The sequence below is a fragment of the Electrophorus electricus genome, chromosome 21 (assembly GCF_041902795.1).
Source record: "Electrophorus electricus isolate QZ-2024a chromosome 21, ASM4190279v1, whole genome shotgun sequence".
Lineage (NCBI taxonomy): Eukaryota > Metazoa > Chordata > Actinopteri > Gymnotiformes > Gymnotidae > Electrophorus > Electrophorus electricus.
The window spans coordinates 322530-344484 of record NC_137517.1 but is presented as its reverse complement, the minus strand read 5'-3'; the positions used below and the strand labels follow the sequence as shown (position 1 = coordinate 344484).

Genomic DNA, 21955 nt, shown 5'->3' with positions numbered 1-21955 from the left:
ACGTGTATTTAAATCATGTCTGTTACACATGTATTTAAATCTCCGTCAAAACTATTTCGATTATTTTGACCATTTTGCTGTTTCACTTCAATACTTCACCTTACTTGACTCCACTCTGACCATTATTGGTTTGTTTTTTTCTTACATTATTGGTGATTGGGACTAGGGCCTAATCTATTGATTGGAACAAGGGCCTAATCTATTGATTGGGACTAGGGCCTTAGCTATTGATTGGGACTAGGGCCTAATCTACTGATTGGGACTAGGGCCTTAGCTATTGATTGGGACTAGGGCCAAATCTATTGATTGGGACAAGGGCCTAATTGGGACTAGGGACCTTATCTATTGATGTTTTGGAACAATAAACCAGTTAAACTGCTTTGCCTCTTGGTGTTTGAAGCATGTAGAAAATACCACAGACGCCACACAGACGCCAGCGGAGAGACACAACCACTCTCTCACCCTCACTCTGACCCTTATCCCAACCCAAACCTGTCTGCACTTACATTCCTGCCTTGACACTGTTCTTATCTCTGATTCTATATCAGACATTTCTGGTGGCTCTGATCACTGTGTAATTGAACTAAATTTGTCATCCTCAAATGATCATATTCAAAATAAGGATTCCTGGGAATGCAACAGTCTGTGATTCTGAACTAAATGTCTTTATGCCGATGTTGTAAAATCTTAATATCTTGTGTAAGTACACGGAACCTTTTAAGTATAAAACCTGCACGTTTTTCAAATCACTTAGACTGGTTCTAGTCCAGGTAAACTGGGAAACTCAGACTGCTTCTAATCCAGGTAAACTGGGAAACCTAGACTGATTCTACTCCAGGTAAACTGGGTTGGAGACACATATGTAAAAAACAGAAAATGTTTATACATGAAATGATAAAGAAAACCTTTGCAGCCTAAACTCAGTTTGGTTTAACTGAAATAAATGTAGAAATGTTGAGAATGTTGAGGTAGCAGACTGTTTATTAAGAAGTCAATATTAATAAAATGTTAAAAAGAGAGACACAGATGTTTTTCAACTAACATACGCATACAACTTTGATTTCTCTGTCCAAGACGTTTATACCTTGTTTGACAATACTAAAATTTAATTCCACAAACAGATCAGGGTTTTAGCAGATTATGATGCTGAAGTCACTATTTGGTAGCTAGAAACTGATATGGATTTATCTTTATCACTAGACCTCTGACCTCTGCTGTAAACCAGTGTCCTGGGTCAGGTGACCTCTGCTGTAGACCAGTGTCCTGAATCAGAAGTACTCTCAGCTAATTTTATCAATACTTTTGGGATGTTTGGAAGATCTTATTACTTCATACTTTGTTGAAGTACTTTGGGCACTCAGAATTCATTTCTCCTCACTGCACATAAATGCCTCTGTATCTTAGGGCAAACTACTGCCATTACAGCACTGCTGTTGTTAATGCAGCTTGTTCGGGGAGAACCCTCACGCACGAGGCGGAAGGTGTGAGTGGCTGACTCGCCATAGTTCAAAGAGGGCAGGTTCACGCGACTTTCCTCTGTGGGTCTGGGTGGTGATATACAGCATAATACACATTTATCCAACTATTAAAAGGAGAAGTTAACTAGAACAATGTCAAATATCCAACAGATAGAGCAAAAAAGAAACGAGAACGTTGCACTACGCTACGATGACGTGCATGTTTTAAAGATTACAATAACACTCAAATAACCTTTGCAATGCGGACACGTGCAGCACGCTTATGGTGTCACGGTGGAGGTTCAAACAAATAAATAAACATTAACGACTCACGCGTCACCTTCTCATACTGGTCGCGCGAACGTTCCACAGTAAATTCGTTACATTCTCCGAATCTGAAACTCGCACTTCAACGTTCTAACAGCGTGACGTCACACCGCTCCGCCTGTACCCCTCGAGGTCGCGTGACTCAGACGTCATCGTCCTCAGAAGCGGAACGCGGAAACGTCGCTGCCAGACTTGAAGAACGTGAAGCCTGACCAACCAAATCATTCCTTTAGTCTTCTAGCTCGTCCTTATTGGTGGTTGGTCTAATGAGGCGGGGCCCAGGTGACAGAACACACGGTAAGCCGTAAACAAGTCGAATTTAACAATTAATACTTCGTAATCTTCTTACAGTATAGAAAATGAGCCTTTTAATTGAATGACTAATACTTTCTTCCGATAAGATATCCGCTTTAAATGACGTAAGGATTCTTCCCATATGACGAACCCTCCGTTCCCTCACGTGACAGCTGTCATTTCTTATCGCGCGTTCTGCTCAATTGCACAACATTCGCGAGACGGCGCGTTTATAGAGGCTCGCTTTCAGTACTCAGAAGGTAAAGCTTTTAAACGACGAGAAGTTCACTTGAACGTTAATCCCGATGTAACCACGCGCATTATTGAAAATTACTTTAAAAATGTTTCGAAAATGTAAGAACGTTCCTCACGAAGGTAGTGCGAGCACACACGGGGAGGCTCGTGCTGCCACGTTTCTATGTCGCCGTGTCACCACCAGATGGCGTCATCCAACACCTCACGGTAACAGCACGCGCGACCTCCGGATCAGCTGCACATGAGGAGTCCAGAGGGGGCGGAGCACGGCGGCGTGGGGGCGGGGACGGGGACGCCCCGCCTACCTGTGTTTGTTTTCCCCACAGAGCTCGTGTTCTACTCCACTCAGCACAGCACACACCGTAGAGTTCTCACGCTCTACAACCCGTACAGCTTCCCCCTGCGCTTCAAGAGTGAGTAGGAGATGTGGCCAGCGCTTCGACAGAGCAGGAGAAGCATGTGTGAAGTGGTTGTTAGGGTTTGGATGAGTATTATGGGACAGCCAGAGAAATCTCCTATTTCTGCAAAAAAAAGAAATAATCTACAAAAGAACATCCAAGTTTCAAGTTTGGTTTATTTGTCACATACATAGTCATACACAGTATAAGTCGCAGTGAAATAGTTGAGAGTGCTCTGTCCAAACTGAGGAAAAAGAAAACAGGGGTGCATAGAGAAATATATATTCTATATATGTACAAAAATATATTAATGTATGTACAATATATGTATATTATGTTTATATACACAATGTACAATGTATATATGATATGTATATATGTATGTACACAATGTACAATGTATATATGTGTATATATGTATGTACACAATGTACAATGTATATATGATGTGTATATATGTGTATATATGTATATATGATGTGTATATATGTATGTACACAATGTACAATGTATATATGATGTGTATATATGTATGTACACAATGTACAATGTATATATGTGTATATATGTATGTACACAATGTACAATGTATATATGATGTGTATATATGTATGTACACAATGTACAATGTATATATGATGTGTATATATGTATGTACACAATGTACAATGTATATATGATGTGTATATATGTGTATATATGTATATATGTATATATGATATGTATATATGTATGTACACAATGTACAATGTATATATGTGTATATATGTATGTACACAATGTACAATGTATATATGATGTGTATATATGTATGTACACAATGTACAATGTATATATGATGTGTATATATGTATGTACACAATGTACAATGTATATATGATGTGTATATATGTATGTACACAATGTACAATGTATATATGATGTGTATATATGTATGTACACAATGTACAATGTATATATGATGTGTATATATGTATGTACACAATGTACAATGTATATATATGTATATATGTATGTACACAATGTACAATGTATATATGATATGTATATATGTATGTACACAATGTACAATGTATATATGATATGTATATATGTATGTACACAATGTACAATGTATATATGTGTATATATGTATGTACACAATGTACAATGTATATATGATGTGTATATATGTATGTACACAATGTACAATGTATATATGATGTGTATATATGTATGTACACAATGTACAATGTATATATGATGTGTATATATGTATGTACACAATGTACAATGTATATATGATGTGTATATATGTATGTACACAATGTACATATCTCTAATCCTCCTTCCTTCCCTCTCTCTCAGTACTGGGTACAGCCCCTTCTCTGTACGAGGTGATAGAAGCTGTAGGCAGTGTGAGAGCTCGCTCCTGTGTAGATATGTGAGTCTATTATTGAAGCCCATTATAATTCCCACTTTGTGGAACTACATATCCCAGCATTCCTCTTGTGTTTGTATGCAGCGTGATAAGACAGAGGGACGTGAGCCAACGGCATTGGGGCAGAAGGAATCGCTTCAGAGTGGATGTGTGGGGGGCAGATGGGCAACAGGGCAGCAGGGAGGTGTGGGCAGAACTGAGAGAGGCACTTGGGGGAGAGGAGGGGCAGGAGAATCCCCAATGCAGAGCAAGAATTGCCCCCACACTACCCAACCAAACATCAGTAACATTGTATAACCATCTCAGAGGTGAGCAAGGGAGAGAGTGCCCCGTTGATCGCTCTGATTGGTGATCATGTGCGTTATTCCTGTTTTATCTTTACTCAGGGGGGAGTCCCATCCAGTTCTTCATGTATGTTGTGGTGGGTGTGGTGTGTGTCACAGTCTTAATGCTCCCCCTCCACAGCGAGCCCAGCACCATTGTTCCATCTCATGCCTGTGTGACTGTGATGCAGAAGTTGGTGTGTTCCTATGTGCTAGGTGAGACGTCCGGACAGCGTGATGCCTACAGAAGCAACAGTGACTCTGGCCTGAGCCACTCTGCTCACATTCACTGTGTTTTCACTCCTTCCCTCAGGGTTACTCACTGTGATGTTTCTTCAGTAGCAGGAGGCTGAGGGATTTAGGGGGAAGAGCTGGGGTTTAGTGGTTTAAGGTTGAGAGGGTTAGGTGCTATGGTTTAGGGGTTAAGAGTTAGGGGCTAGGGTTAGGGTTTAGGGAGTTAGGGATTAGGAGTTGGACTTTAGGGGGTTTAAGAGTTATGGGTTAAAGGTTAGGGAGTTTGGGGGTTTATGGAGTTAGGGTGTTAGGGGCTTAGGAGTTAGTGAATTGGGGTTTTAGGTGTTAGGGTGTCAGGGTTTAGGAATTAGTGAGTTTGGGGTTTAGGAGTTAGGTTTTTAGGGGTTAGTGAGTTAGCAAATTGAGGGTTTTAGGAGGTAGGGTGTTAGGGGTTTAGGGAGTTAGGTTGTTAGATACTAGACCTCACAGATACAAAAGAGATGAATGAAGGTGTTGAGTCATCAGACTGCCACTGACTGCCTTTTAAAGACTAAACCCAACTTCACTCCTATCAACTCAAAGAGGCATTAAGACAGTGAGGAGTGAAGCATGTCTCACCATGCATGATGCTGGACCCAGTGCTTCTCTTCAACTGGAACATGATATCATCATTCCAACAGCTGCAGAAAAACAGACATTTAATGACACTGACCCCTAGAAGCCTAGGGTCATAGAAACCATGGTAACGCTCTGTACTTGTTAAACCTGTCATAAAACCCCAAAACAAATCAACCACCTTCATTTGAATTTGGCGTCATTCATTAATATTTAAATTCATTAACAGACCAGAGGCTGCAGAGAACAATAAATACAAAAATGATTTTATACAACACATACATACACACACACACACACACAGTGTGGTCTGCTTAGGCTGCTCGGACACCAAAGAAAGGCAGTGCTCTGATGAAGGTATCCAGGCAGCTGGTGAACAGTTCACTCTGCAGGGTCTTACCCAACACACACAAAGGGTTCCTCACAACACACTCCACATAGACCTACACAGAGAAAGACAGGTTTTTAATTACATATGGTAATGCTCTGTACTTGGTAAACCTGTCTATTTTTTTTTTATGATTAGGGTTATTTTTTGCGTTACATTGTTTTCTTAGCCAGAACTGCATAAAATTGTTGATGTTTGGATGTATTTTGCACCTGTAGTTAGGGAACTAGGGAAAATTATAAAAGTTTATCTCATTATGTATAATTGTGTGTATACTATAAATATTCACAAACATACATGTGGAGAAGAATATTGTGTGTATCGTGTTTCCTCTGAACAGTTCAGAGCCATACTGTGGCTCTGCTGATAGGGTTGGTCTGCTGTGTTTGCGTATCATTCCCTTGTCAGCCATAAGAGAAGGAAATGTGAACTGAGGTGATTTTGAAATGTAGTTACAGGAGGACTGGAAGTGAACAGTGTTACAGAAATGTAATTAATGTTTCAAGATATAATAAAGTGATTCTTATGGTTTATTAAAAACCTGCCAAGGGTTTGTTTTGACATTGCTAAGTTCTTCTGTATGCTGGTATAATAATTCTATTTCATTCAAGAATAAAAACGCAGACTTGAGGATTATTTGAAGTGAATGTCTGGTCCATCCTTTATTACAGGTCAACGTTAACAAGCATTATTGAGGCTCCTCCAGAGAACGTCTGACAGTCACACAAAGATCCCACATTTATATAGTCTTCAGAAGTGATTATGTAATCCACACACCTCTACATACTAGCATGTGAAATCTCCACCACCATGTTATTCAATATATGTAAATTCAGATCCATCATGCAAGTTAAAGCTTGACCATTATATTCCATTGGAAGATTTTCCTTGTTTTAAACAAAGATGTCAACTCACCACCGAACACTAGTAACAAAGTCTTTCTCCTGCACCCGTCTCTCCTTGGTAAGATAGCAAACCTAGAAAAGGAACTCTCAAAGAGGATTTCAAGTCTTTCATAGACAATGATCTCCCCCAACAGTATGACATTATTTCTCACGGGAACTGTCCAGAGTGATCTGCCTTAGTCTTGCACAGAGGCCTTGAGACCACCTGCATCAGAGCGTCTGTCCTGTACTCAGACCCACGAGGGCCTCGTTAACCGCAGGGTTTCTTATTCAATGCCCACACCTACAAATATACTTTATTACCTCAGGGTTTGGTATCATCAATTCAGTTTATTTAATTCATTTCACATGTATTAATATAGCAGTTTTAACATTAAACATGGACTCAAAGAATCACTGCAGGAAGCCTATCCCTAACCCTGACTGCAGCTCTAGGGTGCTAATAAACAAACCGCATCCTTGCACGGGATAAGGCAGAACCCTTGGGAGGATCCATCCTCTGCATACACGAAGAAAATTAAAAAAGAAAATAAACAGAAACACAGACATGCAAATGAAGTAAAATGTCACCTGACAGTCTAGATAAAGAGTCTAGAACATGAAGCAAGCCGGCCTGCGGGTCTGAGGTGCAAGTGGTCTGCATATTAATACTGTTCACCCCATCTACTAATCAGGCATTCCAACAGCTGATCAGCAAACCTGAAGGCCAGTATAGCGGACACTTGCCTCCAAATAAATTATTCGTAAGCTGTTTATCTGCCTTTGCTACAATTTCTCATAACCAAGAGTTAATTCTAACCTAAATTTGTACTATTCCCTGGATTGATCTGTGCAGTTTTTTTTTTATTTATAGTAACTTATAAATAAAAACAAATATTGCTAGCTCGGGTTAAATGGTTTGATGATGTGGAGTTCTCTGAGCTTGATATTTTGGTGGCAAGTGTTTCATCACCAGTCAAGGTGAAATCAGTGTGAGTGTCATTGTGTGCACTGACAAGGTCACCTTGACTGGTGATGAAATGCTTACCACCAAAATATCAAGCTCAGAGAACTCCACGTCACATCATATAGTAACATACATTTCAAGATTCTAAAATAACATTAACTGTTAAACTCACAACCAAAACATCAACTGTACATGTTATTGATTACATCCATAAACCAGACAAAAAACCCCAAAACAAATCAACCAGCTTCATTTGAATTTGGAGTCATTCATTAATATTTAAATTCATTAACAGACCAGATGCTGCAGAGAACAATAAATACAAAAATTATTTTATACAATACACACACACACACACACACACACACACACACACACACACACAGTGTGGTCTGCTTAGGCTGCTCGGACACCAAAGAAAGGCAGTGCTCTGATGAAGGTATCCAGGCGGCTGGTGAAAAGTTCGCTCTGCAGGGTCTCACCCAACACACACAAAGGGTTCCTCACCACACACTCCACATACACCTACACAAAGACAGAAGGTTTTTAAGTATATACTCCATTTACACCTTTACAGAGACACACACATTGTATATCTGTAGTACATACATACAGACACACATTATTTATATACATCAAACACGCACATACAAACACACACACAGTGCTTTATATCTGGTATACATACACACACACACACACTCGCAATGCTGTATATCTGGTGTACGACTGCGTGCGTGCACGCGCGCACACACACACACACACACACACACACACACACACACACACACACACACACACACACACACCGTGCTGTATATCTGGTGCAGGATATCTCTACAGTTGGGGACACTCAGGTCTGTGTTCATGACCAGCCGGATGCCTGTTGGAGTCTCATAGTAGTGAAGCTTGTAACGACTTGTCTGAAAGGACAGAAATCCCTCCTTCCTGACGCAGAATGCTTAAGGAAACAACAACAACAACCACAGAAGCTGCAGCAGAACACGCACACACAAAACAGTGTCTGTCCTCTCTGACAGGCACACGAGCGTTAAAGGATACATGTCGAGGGGAGACATCTTGCTGACAAAGGAGCGAATGGAAAACAGCATTCCATACATGAGCTTAGACTCCTAAACACACACACACAAAACAGGAAATTACACTCCAACACACACGTGCTGAACAGATTAATCAGTTGTTCACAAATACTGGCTTACAAAATAAAGAGAAGCTCATCTGGTTGTTCATATGCAAAAATATAGAACTGGGGCAGGGGCGGTTCTAAGTCCCTTTAGATCACCGCTGGCCCCGCCCATGACTGAGTTCTCTCAAGATTTTTTTGCCACCTAAAACAGATACATCATGAGGGTTGCACAAGGGGACTGGAGCTGCTAACAGCCCAGGGCTGCCAGCGTCTCACTGAAGCTCGCCAGGTCTCCAAATGCTAGTGATGGGACTGATGGATCTTTACTGGATTGGTTGATTTGGCTCAGTTCAGCAGCACAAGCTCACACTCTCCGCTCACAAGTGCCTGTTTATTTAGTACCACTTCTTGCTTTTATAAGTTCAAGTTTGGTTTATTTGTCACATACATAGTCATACACAGAATAACTCGCAGTGAAATGGTGGATTTATGGTTTTATGAAATGGTTTATGATTTATGAAACGGTTAATTTAGCTAGATTTATCAATGTATATATTGATATTAAGCCTTTTATTTTCCAGAATACTCATATTTTACATTATGTTTGGTATAACATTACTGGAAAAACAAACAGTTACACGAGTACTGAATGGCTTTGCGATCATCAGTGAGCCCCTGGCATGGATACATGGCCCTCTTGGACTGTAATCTCACCTCCTCTTTGGAAATCCCTGCTTGCTTCTTGCGGTTCCATTCACTGTAGTGCAGACAGGTGCCATTGCGGTCGAATATGTAAAGGTTGTGAACTGTCATCTGCAAGAAACGAGACCATCATCATCGCCGAGTCACAGAAGCTGTGATAATTTGTGTTAATTGCGCCGGCATGTTAGCCATGTAGTCATAAAGTCCTGAGAGACAACACACCAGGGTTAGAGAGAGCGTTAGTTAAGGTTAAGGTTAGTGTTAGGGTTAGAGAAAACGTTAGTTATGGTTAGAGTTAGAGAGCTAGTTAGGGTTAGAGAATACGTTAGTTAGGGTTAGAGTTAGAGAGCTAGTTAGGGTTAGAGTTAGAGAGCTAGTTAGGGTTAGAGAGAGCTAGCTAGGGTGAGAGTTGGAGAGCTAGTTAGGGTTAGAGAGAGCTAGCTAGGGTGAGAGTTGGAGAGCTAGTTAGGGTTAGAGAGAGCTAGCTAGGGTTAGAGAGAGCTAGCTAGGGTGAGAGTTGGAGAGCTAGTTAGGGTTAGAGAGCTAGCTAGGGTGAGAGTTAGGGAGCTAGTTAGGGTTAGAGAGAGCTAGCTAGGGTGAGAGTTGGAGAGCTAGTTAGGGTTAGTGAGAGCTAGCTAGGGTTAGAGAGAGCTAGCTAGTGTGAGAGTTAGGGAGCTAGTTAGGGTTAGAGAGAGCTAGCTAGGGTGAGAGTTAGAGCTAGTTAGGGTTAGAGAGAGCTAGCTAGGGTGAGAGTTGGAGAGCTAGTTAGGGTTAGAGAGAGCTAGCTAGGGTGAGAGTTGGAGAGCTAGTTAGGGTTAGAGAGAAGCTAGCTAGGGTTAAAGAGAGCTATCTAGGGTTAGAGAGAGCTAGCTAGTGTGAGAGTTAGGGAGCTAGTTAGGGTTAGAGAGAGCTAGCTAGGGTGAGAGTTAGGGAGCTAGTTAGGGTTAGAGAGAGCTAGCTAGTGTGAGAGTTAGGGAGCTAGTTAGGGTTAGAGAGAGCTAGCTAGGGTGAGAGTTGGAGAGCTAGTTAGGGTTAGAGAGAGCTAGCTAGGGTGAGAGTTAGGGAGCTAGTTAGGGTTAGAGAGAGCTAGCTAGGGTGAGAGTTAGGGAGCTAGTTAGGGTTAGAGAGAGCTAGCTAGGGTGAGAGTTAGGGAGCTAGTTAGGGTTAGAGAGAGCTAGCTAGGGTGAGAGTTGGAGAGCTAGTTAGGGTTAGAGAGAGCTAGCTAGGGTGAGAGTTAGGGAGCTAGTTAGGGTTAGAGAGAGCTAGCTAGGGTGAGAGTTAGGGAGCTAGTTAGGGTTAGAGAGAGCTAGCTAGGGTGAGAGTTAGGGAGCTAGTTAGGGTTAGAGAGAGCTAGCTAGGGTGAGAGTTAGGGAGCTAGTTAGGGTTAGAGAGAGCTAGCTAGGGTGAGAGTTGGAGAGCTAGTTAGGGTTAGAGAGAGCTAGTTAGGGTTAGAGAGAGCTAGCTAGGGTGAGAGTTGGAGAGCTAGTTAGGGTTAGAGAGAGCTAGCTAGGGTGAGAGTTAGGGAGCTAGTTAGGGTTAGAGAGAGCTAGCTAGGGTGAGGGTTGGAGAGCTAGTTAGGGTTAGAGAGAGCTAGCTAGGGTGAGAGTTAGAGAGCTAGTTAGGGTTAGAGTTAGAGTTAGAGAGCTAGTTAGGGTTAGAGAGAGCTAGCTAGGGTGAGAGTTGGAGAGCTAGTTAGGGTTAGAGAGAAGCTAGCTAGGGTTAAAGAGAGCTATCTAGGGTTAGAGAGAGCTAGCTAGTGTGAGAGTTAGGGAGCTAGTTAGGGTTAGAGAGAGCTAGCTAGGGTGAGAGTTAGGGAGCTAGTTAGGGTTAGAGAGAGCTAGCTAGGGTGAGAGTTGGAGAGCTAGTTAGGGTTAGAGAGAGCTAGCTAGGGTGAGAGTTGGAGAGCTAGTTAGGGTTAGAGAGAAGCTAGCTAGGGTTAAAGAGAGCTATCTAGGGTTAGAGAGAGCTAGCTAGTGTGAGAGTTAGGGAGCTAGTTAGGGTTAGAGAGAGCTAGCTAGGGTGAGAGTTAGGGAGCTAGTTAGGGTTAGAGAGAGCTAGCTAGGGTGAGAGTTGGAGAGCTAGTTAGGGTTAGAGAGAGCTAGCTAGGGTGAGAGTTAGGGAGCTAGTTAGGGTTAGAGAGAGCTAGCTAGGGTGAGAGTTAGGGAGCTAGTTAGGGTTAGAGAGAGCTAGCTAGGGTGAGAGTTAGGGAGCTAGTTAGGGTTAGAGAGAGCTAGCTAGGGTGAGAGTTAGGGAGCTAGTTAGGGTTAGAGAGAGCTAGCTAGGGTGAGAGTTAGGGAGCTAGTTAGGGTTAGAGAGAGCTAGCTAGGGTGAGAGTTAGGGAGCTAGTTAGGGTTAGAGAGAGCTAGCTAGGGTGAGAGTTAGGGAGCTAGTTAGGGTTAGAGAGAGCTAGCTAGGGTGAGAGTTGGAGAGCTAGTTAGGGTTAGAGAGAGCTAGTTAGGGTTAGAGAGAGCTAGCTAGGGTGAGAGTTGGAGAGCTAGTTAGGGTTAGAGAGAGCTAGCTAGGGTGAGAGTTAGGGAGCTAGTTAGGGTTAGAGAGAGCTAGCTAGGGTGAGAGTTGGAGAGCTAGTTAGGGTTAGAGAGAGCTAGCTCGGGTGAGGGTTGGAGAGCTAGTTAGGGTTAGTGAGAGCTAGCTAGGGTTAGAGAGAGCTAGCTAGTGTGAGAGTTAGGGAGCTAGTTAGGGTTAGAGAGAGCTAGCTAGGGTGAGAGTTAGAGAGCTAGTTAGGGTTAGAGTTAGAGTTAGAGAGCTAGTTAGGGTTAGAGAGAGCTAGCTAGGGTGAGAGTTGGAGAGCTAGTTAGGGTTAGAGAGAAGCTAGCTAGGGTTAAAGAGAGCTATCTAGGGTTAGAGAGAGCTAGCTAGTGTGAGAGTTAGGGAGCTAGTTAGGGTTAGAGAGAGCTAGCTAGGGTGAGAGTTAGGGAGCTAGTTAGGGTTAGAGAGAGCTAGCTAGTGTGAGAGTTAGGGAGCTAGTTAGGGTTAGAGAGAGCTAGCTAGGGTGAGAGTTGGAGAGCTAGTTAGGGTTAGAGAGAGCTAGCTAGGGTGAGAGTTAGGGAGCTAGTTAGGGTTAGAGAGAGCTAGCTAGGGTGAGAGTTAGGGAGCTAGTTAGGGTTAGAGAGAGCTAGCTAGGGTGAGAGTTGGAGAGCTAGTTAGGGTTAGAGAGAGCTAGCTAGGGTGAGAGTTAGGGAGCTAGTTAGGGTTAGAGAGAGCTAGCTAGGGTGAGAGTTAGGGAGCTAGTTAGGGTTAGAGAGAGCTAGCTAGGGTGAGAGTTAGGGAGCTAGTTAGGGTTAGAGAGAGCTAGCTAGGGTGAGAGTTGGAGAGCTAGTTAGGGTTAGAGAGAGCTAGTTAGGGTTAGAGAGAGCTAGCTAGGGTGAGAGTTGGAGAGCTAGTTAGGGTTAGAGAGAGCTAACTAGGGTGAGAGAGAGCTAGCTAGTGTGAGAGTTAGAGAGCTAGTTAGGGTTAGAGTTAGAGTTAGAGAGCTAGTTAGGGTTAGAGAGAGCTAGCTAGGGTGAGAGAGAGCTAGCTAGGGTTAGAGAGAGCTAGCTAGGGTGAGAGTTAGAGAGCTAGTTAGGGTTAGAGTTAGAGTTGGAGAGCTAGTTAGGGTTAGAGAGAGCTAGCTAGGGTGAGAGTTGGAGAGCTAGTTAGGGTTAGAGAGAGCTAGCTAGGGTGAGAGTTGGAGAGCTAGTTAGGGTTAGAGAGAGCTAGCTAGGGTGAGAGTTAGGGAGCTAGTTAGGGTTAGAGAGAGCTAGTTAGGGTTAGAGAGAGCTAGCTAGGGTGAGAGTTGGAGAGCTAGTTAGGGTTAGAGAGAGCTAGCTAGGGTGAGAGTTGGAGAGCTAGTTAGGGTTAGAGAAAGCTAGTTAGGGTGAGAGTTAGAGAAACCAACCCTGACACTTTATCTCCAGGTAAACATTACTGCCAAAACATTGGTTAAGTAGGTAACTAGCATTAAATGTCCCGTGTGATTTAAAAACGCTCACGCAACAACTTACTTGATATCGCTAAGATTTGTAATGTATAATATTAGCAACAAAAGAAGAACCACAACCACAAAACCATCTGTATAATTGTTATAACGGAGGAAGGTTGTTCGTTTACCTCGCTCGAGCTTGAATGCTTCCGCCTTCACTCAGAAGGGCCTCGAGCAGCTGCGAACGCACAAACATTCAACGTCGCCTGAAAAATCTGCTGTCGTAACGTTACATATAGAACAGGGGGGCACTGATTAGATAAACATTTAAGACTACTACAACCCGTTTTAAATTTATTTTTATTAGGTCGGCACAAACGTATTCACGTTCAAGTTTTGTGTAACAGGCTTAATCTATGGACACCTTCCTCACGACAAGGACCTTAAAGGACCCAGAGAAGAGAGTGAAATGGCGGCGGTGTCGCTCGTGCGGTGTGAGCGCGGTTTCGCGCGTGATGCGGCTCCGGACTGGATGCGGCAAGAGCTCCGCACTGGGGTAAGAAGGCAGAGAGCTCCGCGCTGGGGTAAGAAGGCAGAGAGCTCCGCGCTGGGGTAAGAAGGCAGAGAGCTCCGCGCTGGGGTAAGAAGGCAGAGAGCTCCGCGCTGGGGTAAGAAGGCAGAGCGCTCCGCGCTGGGGTAAGAAGGCAGAGCGCTCCGCGCTGGGGTAAGAAGGCAGAGCGCTCCGCGCTGGGGTAAGAAGACAGAGAGCTCCGCGCTGGGGTAAGAAGGCACAGAGCTCCGCGCTGGGGTAAGAAGGCAGAGCGCTCCGCGCTGGGGTAAGAAGGCACAGAGCTCCGCGCTGGGGTAAGAAGGCAGAGCGCTCCGCGCTGGGGTAAGAAGGCACAGAGCTCCGCGCTGGGGTAAGAAGGCACAGAGCTCCGCGCTGGGGTAAGAAGGCAGAGCGCTCCGCGCTGGGGTAAGAAGGCAGAGAGCTCCGCGCTGGGGTAAGAAGGCACAGAGCTCCGCGCTGGGGTAAGAAGGCACAGAGCTCCGCGCTGGGGTAAGAAGGCAGAGCGCTCCGCGCTGGGGTAAGAAGGCACAGAGCTCCGCGCTGGGGTAAGAAGGCAGAGCGCTCCGCGCTGGGGTAAGAAGGCACAGAGCTCCGCGCTGGGGTAAGAAGGCACAGAGCTCCGCGCTGGGGTAAGAAGGCAGAGCGCTCCGCGCTGGGGTAAGAAGGCACAGAGCTCCGCGCTGGGGTAAGAAGGCACAGAGCTCCGCGCTGGGGTAAGAAGGCAGAGCGCTCCGCACTGGGGTAAGAAGGCACAGAGCTCCGCGCTGGGGTAAGAAGGCAGAGCGCTCCGCGCTGGGGTAAGAAGGCACAGAGCTCCGCGCTGGGGTAAGAAGGCACAGAGCTCCGCGCTGGGGTAAGAAGGCAGAGCGCTCCGCACTGGGGTAAGAAGGCACAGAGCTCCGCGCTGGGGTAAGAAGGCAGAGAGCTCCGCGCTGGGGTAAGAAGGCAGAGCGCTCCGCGCTGGGGTAAGAAGGCAGAGCGCTCCGCGCTGGGGTAAGAAGGCAGAGAGCTCCGCGCTGGGGTAAGAAGGCACAGAGCTCCGCGCTGAGGTAAGAAGGCAGAGCGCTCCGCGCTGGGGTAAGAAGGCAGAGAGCTCCGCGCTGGGGTAAGAAGGCAGAGAGCTCCGCGCTGGGGTAAGAAGGCACAGAGCTCCGCGCTGGGGTAAGAAGGCACAGAGCTCCGCGCTGGGGTAAGAAGGCACAGAGCTCCGCGCTGGGGTAAGAAGGCACAGAGCTCCGCGCTGGGGTAAGAAGGCAGAGCGCTCCGCGCTGGGGTAAGAAGGCACAGAGCTCCGCGCTGGGGTAAGAAGGCAGAGCGCTCCGCGCTGGGGTAAGAAGGCACAGAGCTCCGCGCTGGGGTAAGAAGGCAGAGCGCTCCGCGCTGGGGTAAGAAGGCACAGAGCTCCGCGCTGGGGTAAGAAGGCAGAGAGCTCCGCGCTGGGGTAAGAAGGCAGAGCGCTCCGCGCTGGGGTAAGAAGGCACAGAGCTCCGCGCTGGGGTAAGAAGGCAGAGCGCTCCGCGCTGGGGTAAGAAGGCACAGAGCTCCGCGCTGGGGTAAGAAGGCAGAGCACTCCGCGCTGGGGTAAGAAGGCACAGAGCTCCGCGCTGGGGTAAGAAGGCACAGAGCTCCGCGCAGGGGTAAGAAGGCACAGAGCTCCGCGCTGGGGTAAGAAGGCAGAGCGCTCCGCGCTGGGGTAAGAAGGCAGAGCGCTCCGCGCTGGGGTAAGAAGGCACAGAGCTCCGCGCTGGGGTAAGAAGGCAGAGCTCATGCAGGGGCTTCATGTGGCGGCGATGCGCTTCTGTTATACATTTGGATGAAACTCAGAGTGACACAGCAGATCCTGCTTGAGAGGATGGATGTGTTGCTTAGTGACCGCACGAGTCAGGAGGCTCCGCTGCTCGTGCAGTAGCTCCATCAGGGACGCAGCACATGTGGCGCATGGTGTACGAAACGGTAACGACAGTCTTACTCCACTTGCGCAGACCACGATCATGGCCGTGGAGTTTGACGGGGGAGTTGTGATCGGCGCTGATTCTCGAACCACCACAGGGTGAGTCAGCTCTCAATTAATGCTCAATTAATGCTCAATTAATGCTCAATTAACGCTCATCCCCAGATGCAACTGCTCGCTGTCGGTAAGATCACGTGAGCTTCAGCGTTGAGGCATTGTTTCACCTGCTTGGCTACTATGATAAAGAATCAATTCATAAGTTTATTCCCTGAGCCCCAAAACATTATTTTTGGTATTTCTGATCAGTATTTTTTATTTTTATTTTTTTGGTGTTTTTGATGGGTGTTTTTTGATTTATATGTCATGTTTTGAAACGTTTGTGCTGTGTGCAGTGCGTACATCGCTAACAGGGTGACGGACAAGCTGACCCCCATCCATGAGCGCATCTTCTGCTGTCGCTCTGGTTCAGCAGCAGACACCCAGGCCATCTCAGACGCAGTCACCTACCAGCTGGGCTTCCACAGGTGCACACAGACACACACACGCGCACACACACGCGCACACACACACACACTCGCACTCAGAGGTCCGTGAGAGCTCAGTAATAGAATCTTAACATTTCTCTTTCTCTCCGTACAGTATTGAATTAGATGAGCCCCCATTGGTCCAGACAGCTGCTAATCTCTTCAGAGAGATGTGCTATAGGTACAGGGAGGAGCTGATGGCCGGGATCATTGTGGCTGGTTGGGACAAGCGCAGGGGTGGGCAGGTGAGTGCATCCTGGACAACCCTGCGTGCGCCCTCCCCCATGGTGGAGTAGAGTTAGCATTGTGAGTTGGTGTGTGCATGTGCGTATGTTGTCCAGGTGTACACCGTGCCTGTGGGTGGGATGTTGACCAGGCAGCCTGTGTCAGTGGGAGGCTCTGGCAGCAGCTACATCTACGGCTACGTGGACTCCAATTACAGAGCCCACATGAGCAAGGAGGAGTGTCTTCAGTTCACTGCACAAGGTGGGCATGGAGTGTGCGTGCGTGCGTGTGTGCGTATGTGTGCGTATGTGTGCGTGTGCGTGCGTGTGTGTGTGTGTGTGCGCGCTCTTAAGTGTGTGTTGTTGTGTCCAGCACTATCTCTGGCCATGGAGAGAGACGGGTCGAGCGGGGGAGTGGTGAGACTGGCCGTGATCTCTGAGCATGGTGTAGAGAGACGTGTTGTTGCCGGTAACCAGCTCCCAAGCTTCTCTGCCATCTAAAACACGCCGTTGTCACACACCTGCTGCTGGGGGGAAAAAAAACAAAGTTTTATATTTCATTGTTTTGTTTATTAAAATGCTCCAATAAAAATGGAAGAAGTGGCTTTCTGTTGGACTCCTGATTCTGTGTGAGTTTTAATCTAGTTTACAACAGGATTGTCAAACAGTGATGCTTGCGTATAGGGCTCAGAGCTACAAGTTGTTCTACAGGAAGTCTCATAGCTACGTTAGTTGTAAAATGTTTTACAAATGTGTGTTAATTTTGTGAACTAAACTAAACATGTACCAAATAGTTAGTTTTAAAGGGTTAAGTGAGAGCATTATACTTTAATAATTTTATATGGTGATCTTTAATTTTGTTTTAAAATATCAAAGTCTCATATATTTCACATGTGTGGCTCACAGGACAAATGGTTGTCAGTTACAATCAGGACCACTGAGCCCCAGGAAGCAGATGGACTTTATTTTCTTACTCAGAAAATAGCACACATTAAATACTCGTATTTTTATTATATCACATTCTTGTGTTTGCATTTGTCCAGAGTGCCTGGAGAACACAATGCCTTCAGAAGTTTGTACACACACTCAGACAACTGTAGTAGCAGCCAGTCCAGGTGTAGGCAGTCAGTTCTCCATGCTTTTAATTATAGCTCCCCACCCATCTCCCATTCTCCAACCAACCACTCCATCTCTCCTTTCCTGTCCTCTGCCAAGCTCCCTCTCTCCTCCCTGAGGATCAGACTGTACCGTGTCTTCCCTCGTTCCTCCACTTCCCTCCATCCTGCTATCTCTTCCTCGCTGCATATCATCCTATACAAGGTCTTCCTGAACACTTCCTTTGTGTCTATCTGCCCCGCCCTCCCACGCTCTCTCTGCAGAGATGCCCCTAGCCCATCTTCCTCCACCACTGGCCGCAGTTCTGTTTTAGCTGTGATGTCATTTCCTCTTGTTTGTCTTTCATCCTGGTTCTTTACTCCCTCGTCCTCCTGTCCTTTTGAGATGAACAGCACTGACCGAAACACTGTTTGTGTCTCTCGTATCTTCTCGGGCGGTAAGAACACCACACTCTCTGGCTCCCTGCTCGGGGCCCCACCCCCATCCATGGGGCGGTACGCGTGCAGCCTCACGCCCCCGTTGAGCGCAGCGCTCTGTCCTCGGAGTGGCCTGTAGAGGGTGCTGTAGGTGAGGACCAGCCACAGGAACAGCATGCAGCAGCAGATACCTGAAAGAACACACAATGGCAAAAACCCAGCAAACAGCCACCAGCACCACGGACCCAGACGCTCACTGGGCCTCACCATGGAGTCCAGCACCCCCGGGGCAATCTGCACCGGGGTGGGGACAGGTGGAATGGAGCTTCCTAACCTGTCAGTGGGTGTAGTGGGGGCAGTAGAGGGCTTTTGTCTGTCTGTGGAGGCTACAGGATGGTATGTAGTTCCAGTGAGATGACTAGAGTTCCATTGAAGTATCCAGTGCTCAAACCAGGTGGTTTTGGTTGGGGTTGCTGTTGAAATCATCTGAGTGGCTGTTGAAATCATCTGAGTGGTGCTATGGGTGGTATGAGCATTGTTCCAGACATCTGTGTCTCCCATGACGAAGCTCTTCAGATGCCAAATGGGCGTGGCCATGAATGTACTAGTGGGCGTGTTAGTGGTTGTGTCGATGGGTGTGGTAGTGGGTGTGGTCATGGGTGTGGTAGTGGTCATTTTGGTGGACATGCAGTAGTCTTCCTCTTTTAGGTCTACAATGGCCATAGCTTTCAGGTGGGGCGGTCCCGCACATACCACACTCTCGGGGTTGTTCTCCAGGGTGGTGGGCCCTGTGTTTTGGTACACATTGTGACCCTGGTCCTCCAGGTAGCGCTGAAGGTAGCCCACCTCACAGCTGCACTGCCACGGGTTCTGGGACAAGAAGACGTAGGGCAGGTCAGGCTTCGAAGAGAAGAACTCATTAGGCATGAGCTGCACACGATTATCTTCCAGGTCAAAGGTCTTGAGCCTGGTGGAAGAGACACATTCAAGCAGCCGTTGGGGTAGGGCGTGCAGCTGGTTCCGAGACAGGTTGATGACCTCTAGGTGCGGAAGGTCACCGAAGGTGGCGTCATGAAGAGAACGAAGATTGTTTCCATCCAGGTAAACCTCCATCAGCCTGGGGGCAGAGGTGAACACACGCCCACCCAAACCTTCCAGGCTGTTATTGGACAACCGTAACACGCTAAGGTTTCCAAGCACTGGACCTGAAGGAGACCATGCAAGTGCAGAGAATTCAACCACAATAAGGAATGTGTAAAGAAAATTTCATTTACATCAAGATTATATATTCCCTTATTAAAATCTTAGATTTTTTTTTTTTGAAACACTCTAACCATAGTAGTTTACTCTTAATTGCTAACTGTAGTATAAATAGATTCACTTGTGAAATGTGACATTTATGTACCAATTGTTTTATGGTGAATATAATAACGAGGGAAGGTCTGTGTATCTTTATGTGTACACTGCCAGTGAAAGTTCCTGTATTTGACAGACCATATCGAGCCCTTTTACATGTCCCAGTCTGCTCAGTGGTGCTCACCTTGTGGACTGATTACGTTGATGTTGTTCTCACTCAGGTCCAGCTCATACAGGTATGTGAATGCACTATAGTCGGCCCAGGAGAGTGACCTAAACTGGTTCTGAGTAAAATCCAAAACCTCTGTCCTTACATCTATCCCATCAGGCACTGTGCTCAGGCTCTGAGCCACACAGCTCACGTGAGTTCGGTGGTCCTTGTTCCTGTCACTGTGGCAATTGCTGCTTATAATGACGAAGCATCGAGAAATGAGGAAGACGAGGCTAAAGACCAGAAGCATTCTGACAAACAACACAGAGAAATGTAAACATTAAACATGTAAATAATAATCCTGTAGATTAAACTTGTAAACAGTATCACTATCACAGTGTAACAGTCACTCTCAGTATAACAGTATCACTATGTCAGTGAAACAGTATCACTATCTCACTATTCACTTATGCAAAGCTGCACATTAAAAGTAATTCCTACTGTAGTACACGTCCATATTTCCTTACTAGCAGTTAGTGACCATCATTTTCATGTATAAAATATTTTTGTATTCTGAGGTCTCTCCTCATAACATCAATTGTGTTTAAGTAAATCTACATTTCTATTTAAATAACCTGCTAATTATTATTATGTGCATACCACACAGTATGATTAAGGATCAGGACAATGAATGAGCTCCATACACACCTGTATAGCTCAGCGTTCTGGTGAACAGAGAGAGTGTGGATACTGTGTCCGCTGCTGGGTGAACACACTGTACGCTCTCGTCCGCTGCTGGGTGAACACACACTGTATCCTCTGGTCCGCTGCTGGGTGAACACACACACTGTATCCTCTGGTCCGCTGCTGGGTGAACACACACTGTACGCTCTCGTCTGCTGCTGGGTGAACACACAAACTGTGGTTTTAATAGTTGGTCATTATCATACGAGACCATGTTTCCTTTATGGAACATGATAAGCAGGACGTCATACACTATCCAGTAATAACTCATTAGTTTATGTAATAATATATTACAATGTTACTCAATAACAGTTTGGAACTGGGATCATAAAATGCTGTGGTACATATTGTATTCTTGATTATTATGTTTCAGAAGATAAAAGAGAGTTTTCATGTATCTCTGTTGTATACTGTGTGAGTTTAAACCTTCTTACAATTGTGGACCACCCTGAAGACCTTGGGAACAGAAAACATATCAGATGTATGTACTGTGTTTAATATACATAACATAACACATGTATGTACTGTGTTTAATATATATAACATAACAGATGTATGTACTGTGTTTAACATATATAACAACACATGTATGTAGTGTGTTTAATATATATAACATAACAGATGTAGGTTCTGGATTTAATATATATAACAACAGATGTATGTAATGTGTTTAATATATATAACATAACAAATGTATGTACTGGATTTAATATATATAACATAACAGATCTATGTACTGTGTTTAATATATATATATATAACATAACAGATGTATGTACTGAGTTTAATATATATAACATAACAGATGTATGTAATGTGTTTAATATATATATATATAACAACAGATATATGTACTGTGTTTAACATAAATAACAGATGTATGTACTGTAATATAACATAGATGTATGTACTGTATTTAATATATATAACAGATGGATGTACTGGATTTAATATACACTGCCTGGCCCAAAAAAACTCTAATATTTCTTTGGACCGCCTTTAGCTTTGATTACGGCACGCATTCGCTGTGGTATAATTTCCACAAGCTTCTACAATATCACAACATTTATTTCTGTCCAGAGTTGCATTAATTTTCCCCAAGATCTTGTACCGATGATGGGAGAGTTGGACCACTGCACAAAGTCTTCTCCAGCACATCCCAAAGATTCTCAATGGGGTTCAGGTCTGGACTCTGTGGTGGCCAATCCATGTGTGAAAATGATGTCTCACGCAACCTGAACCACTCTTTCACAATTTGAGCCTGATGAATCCTGGCATTGTCATCTTAGAATATGCCCGTGCCATCAGGGAAGAAAAAACCCATTGATGGAATAACCTGGTCGTTCAGTATATTCAGGTAGTCAACTGACCTCATTCTTTGGGCACATAATGTTGCTGAACCTACACCTGACCAACTGCAGCAATCCCAGAACATAGCACTACCCCACAGGCTTGTACGGTAGGCACTAGGCATGATGGGTACATCACTTCAGCCACATCTCTTCTTACCCTGATGCGCACATCACTCTGGAACAGGGTACATCTGGGCTCATCACACCACGTGACCTTCTT

At 45.2% G+C, this 21955-nt stretch overlaps 4 protein-coding genes across 14 annotated transcripts; 2 read left to right on the top strand and 2 right to left on the bottom strand.

The window, feature by feature from the left end:
* Positions 1-1976: 1976 nt before the first annotated feature.
* LOC113591076 (motile sperm domain-containing protein 1-like) lies at positions 1977-6353 on the top strand. Of its 11 annotated transcripts, none has more exons than XM_035521581.2 (5): positions 1991-2081; positions 2518-2746; positions 4079-4154; positions 4236-4459; positions 4538-6353. In XM_035521581.2, exons 2-5 carry the CDS (start codon positions 2575-2577, stop codon positions 4825-4827), a joined length of 762 nt encoding a protein of 253 aa, XP_035377474.2. In that variant the 5' UTR covers positions 1991-2081; positions 2518-2574; the 3' UTR covers positions 4828-6353. The 11 variants fall into 11 exon arrangements, 10 of the variants coding, with proteins under 10 accessions (XP_026887235.3, XP_035377474.2, XP_035377475.2 ...); XM_035521583.2 differs by lacking the exon at positions 1991-2081 and having other exon boundaries at positions 2133-2746; positions 4538-4690; positions 4788-6353; XM_035521586.2 differs by lacking the exon at positions 1991-2081 and having other exon boundaries at positions 2134-2746; positions 4617-4690; positions 4788-6353.
* Positions 6354-6926: 573 nt separating this feature from the next.
* trappc1 (trafficking protein particle complex subunit 1) lies at positions 6927-13631 on the bottom strand. Its single transcript, XM_035521590.2, has 5 exons — positions 13519-13631; positions 9424-9522; positions 8625-8695; positions 8372-8510; positions 6927-8087 (listed from the first exon to the last, which is right to left on the bottom strand). The coding sequence occupies exons 2-5, from the start codon at positions 9520-9522 to the stop codon at positions 7959-7961; spliced, it is 438 nt and encodes a 145-aa protein (XP_035377483.1). The 5' UTR covers positions 13519-13631; the 3' UTR covers positions 6927-7958.
* Positions 13632-13729: 98 nt separating this feature from the next.
* psmb6 (proteasome 20S subunit beta 6) lies at positions 13730-17216 on the top strand. The gene is made up of 6 exons (XM_027031433.3): positions 13730-13886; positions 15884-15951; positions 16245-16376; positions 16492-16621; positions 16718-16862; positions 16974-17216. The coding sequence occupies exons 1-6, from the start codon at positions 13800-13802 to the stop codon at positions 17099-17101; spliced, it is 690 nt and encodes a 229-aa protein (XP_026887234.2). The 5' UTR covers positions 13730-13799; the 3' UTR covers positions 17102-17216.
* Positions 17217-17542: 326 nt separating this feature from the next.
* On the bottom strand, positions 17543-20523 carry gp1ba (glycoprotein Ib platelet subunit alpha). Its single transcript, XM_027031432.3, has 3 exons — positions 20348-20523; positions 19673-19950; positions 17543-19337 (listed from the first exon to the last, which is right to left on the bottom strand). The coding sequence occupies exons 2-3, from the start codon at positions 19947-19949 to the stop codon at positions 17746-17748; spliced, it is 1869 nt and encodes a 622-aa protein (XP_026887233.2). The 5' UTR covers position 19950; positions 20348-20523; the 3' UTR covers positions 17543-17745.
* Between the last annotated feature and the right edge of the window lie 1432 nt (positions 20524-21955).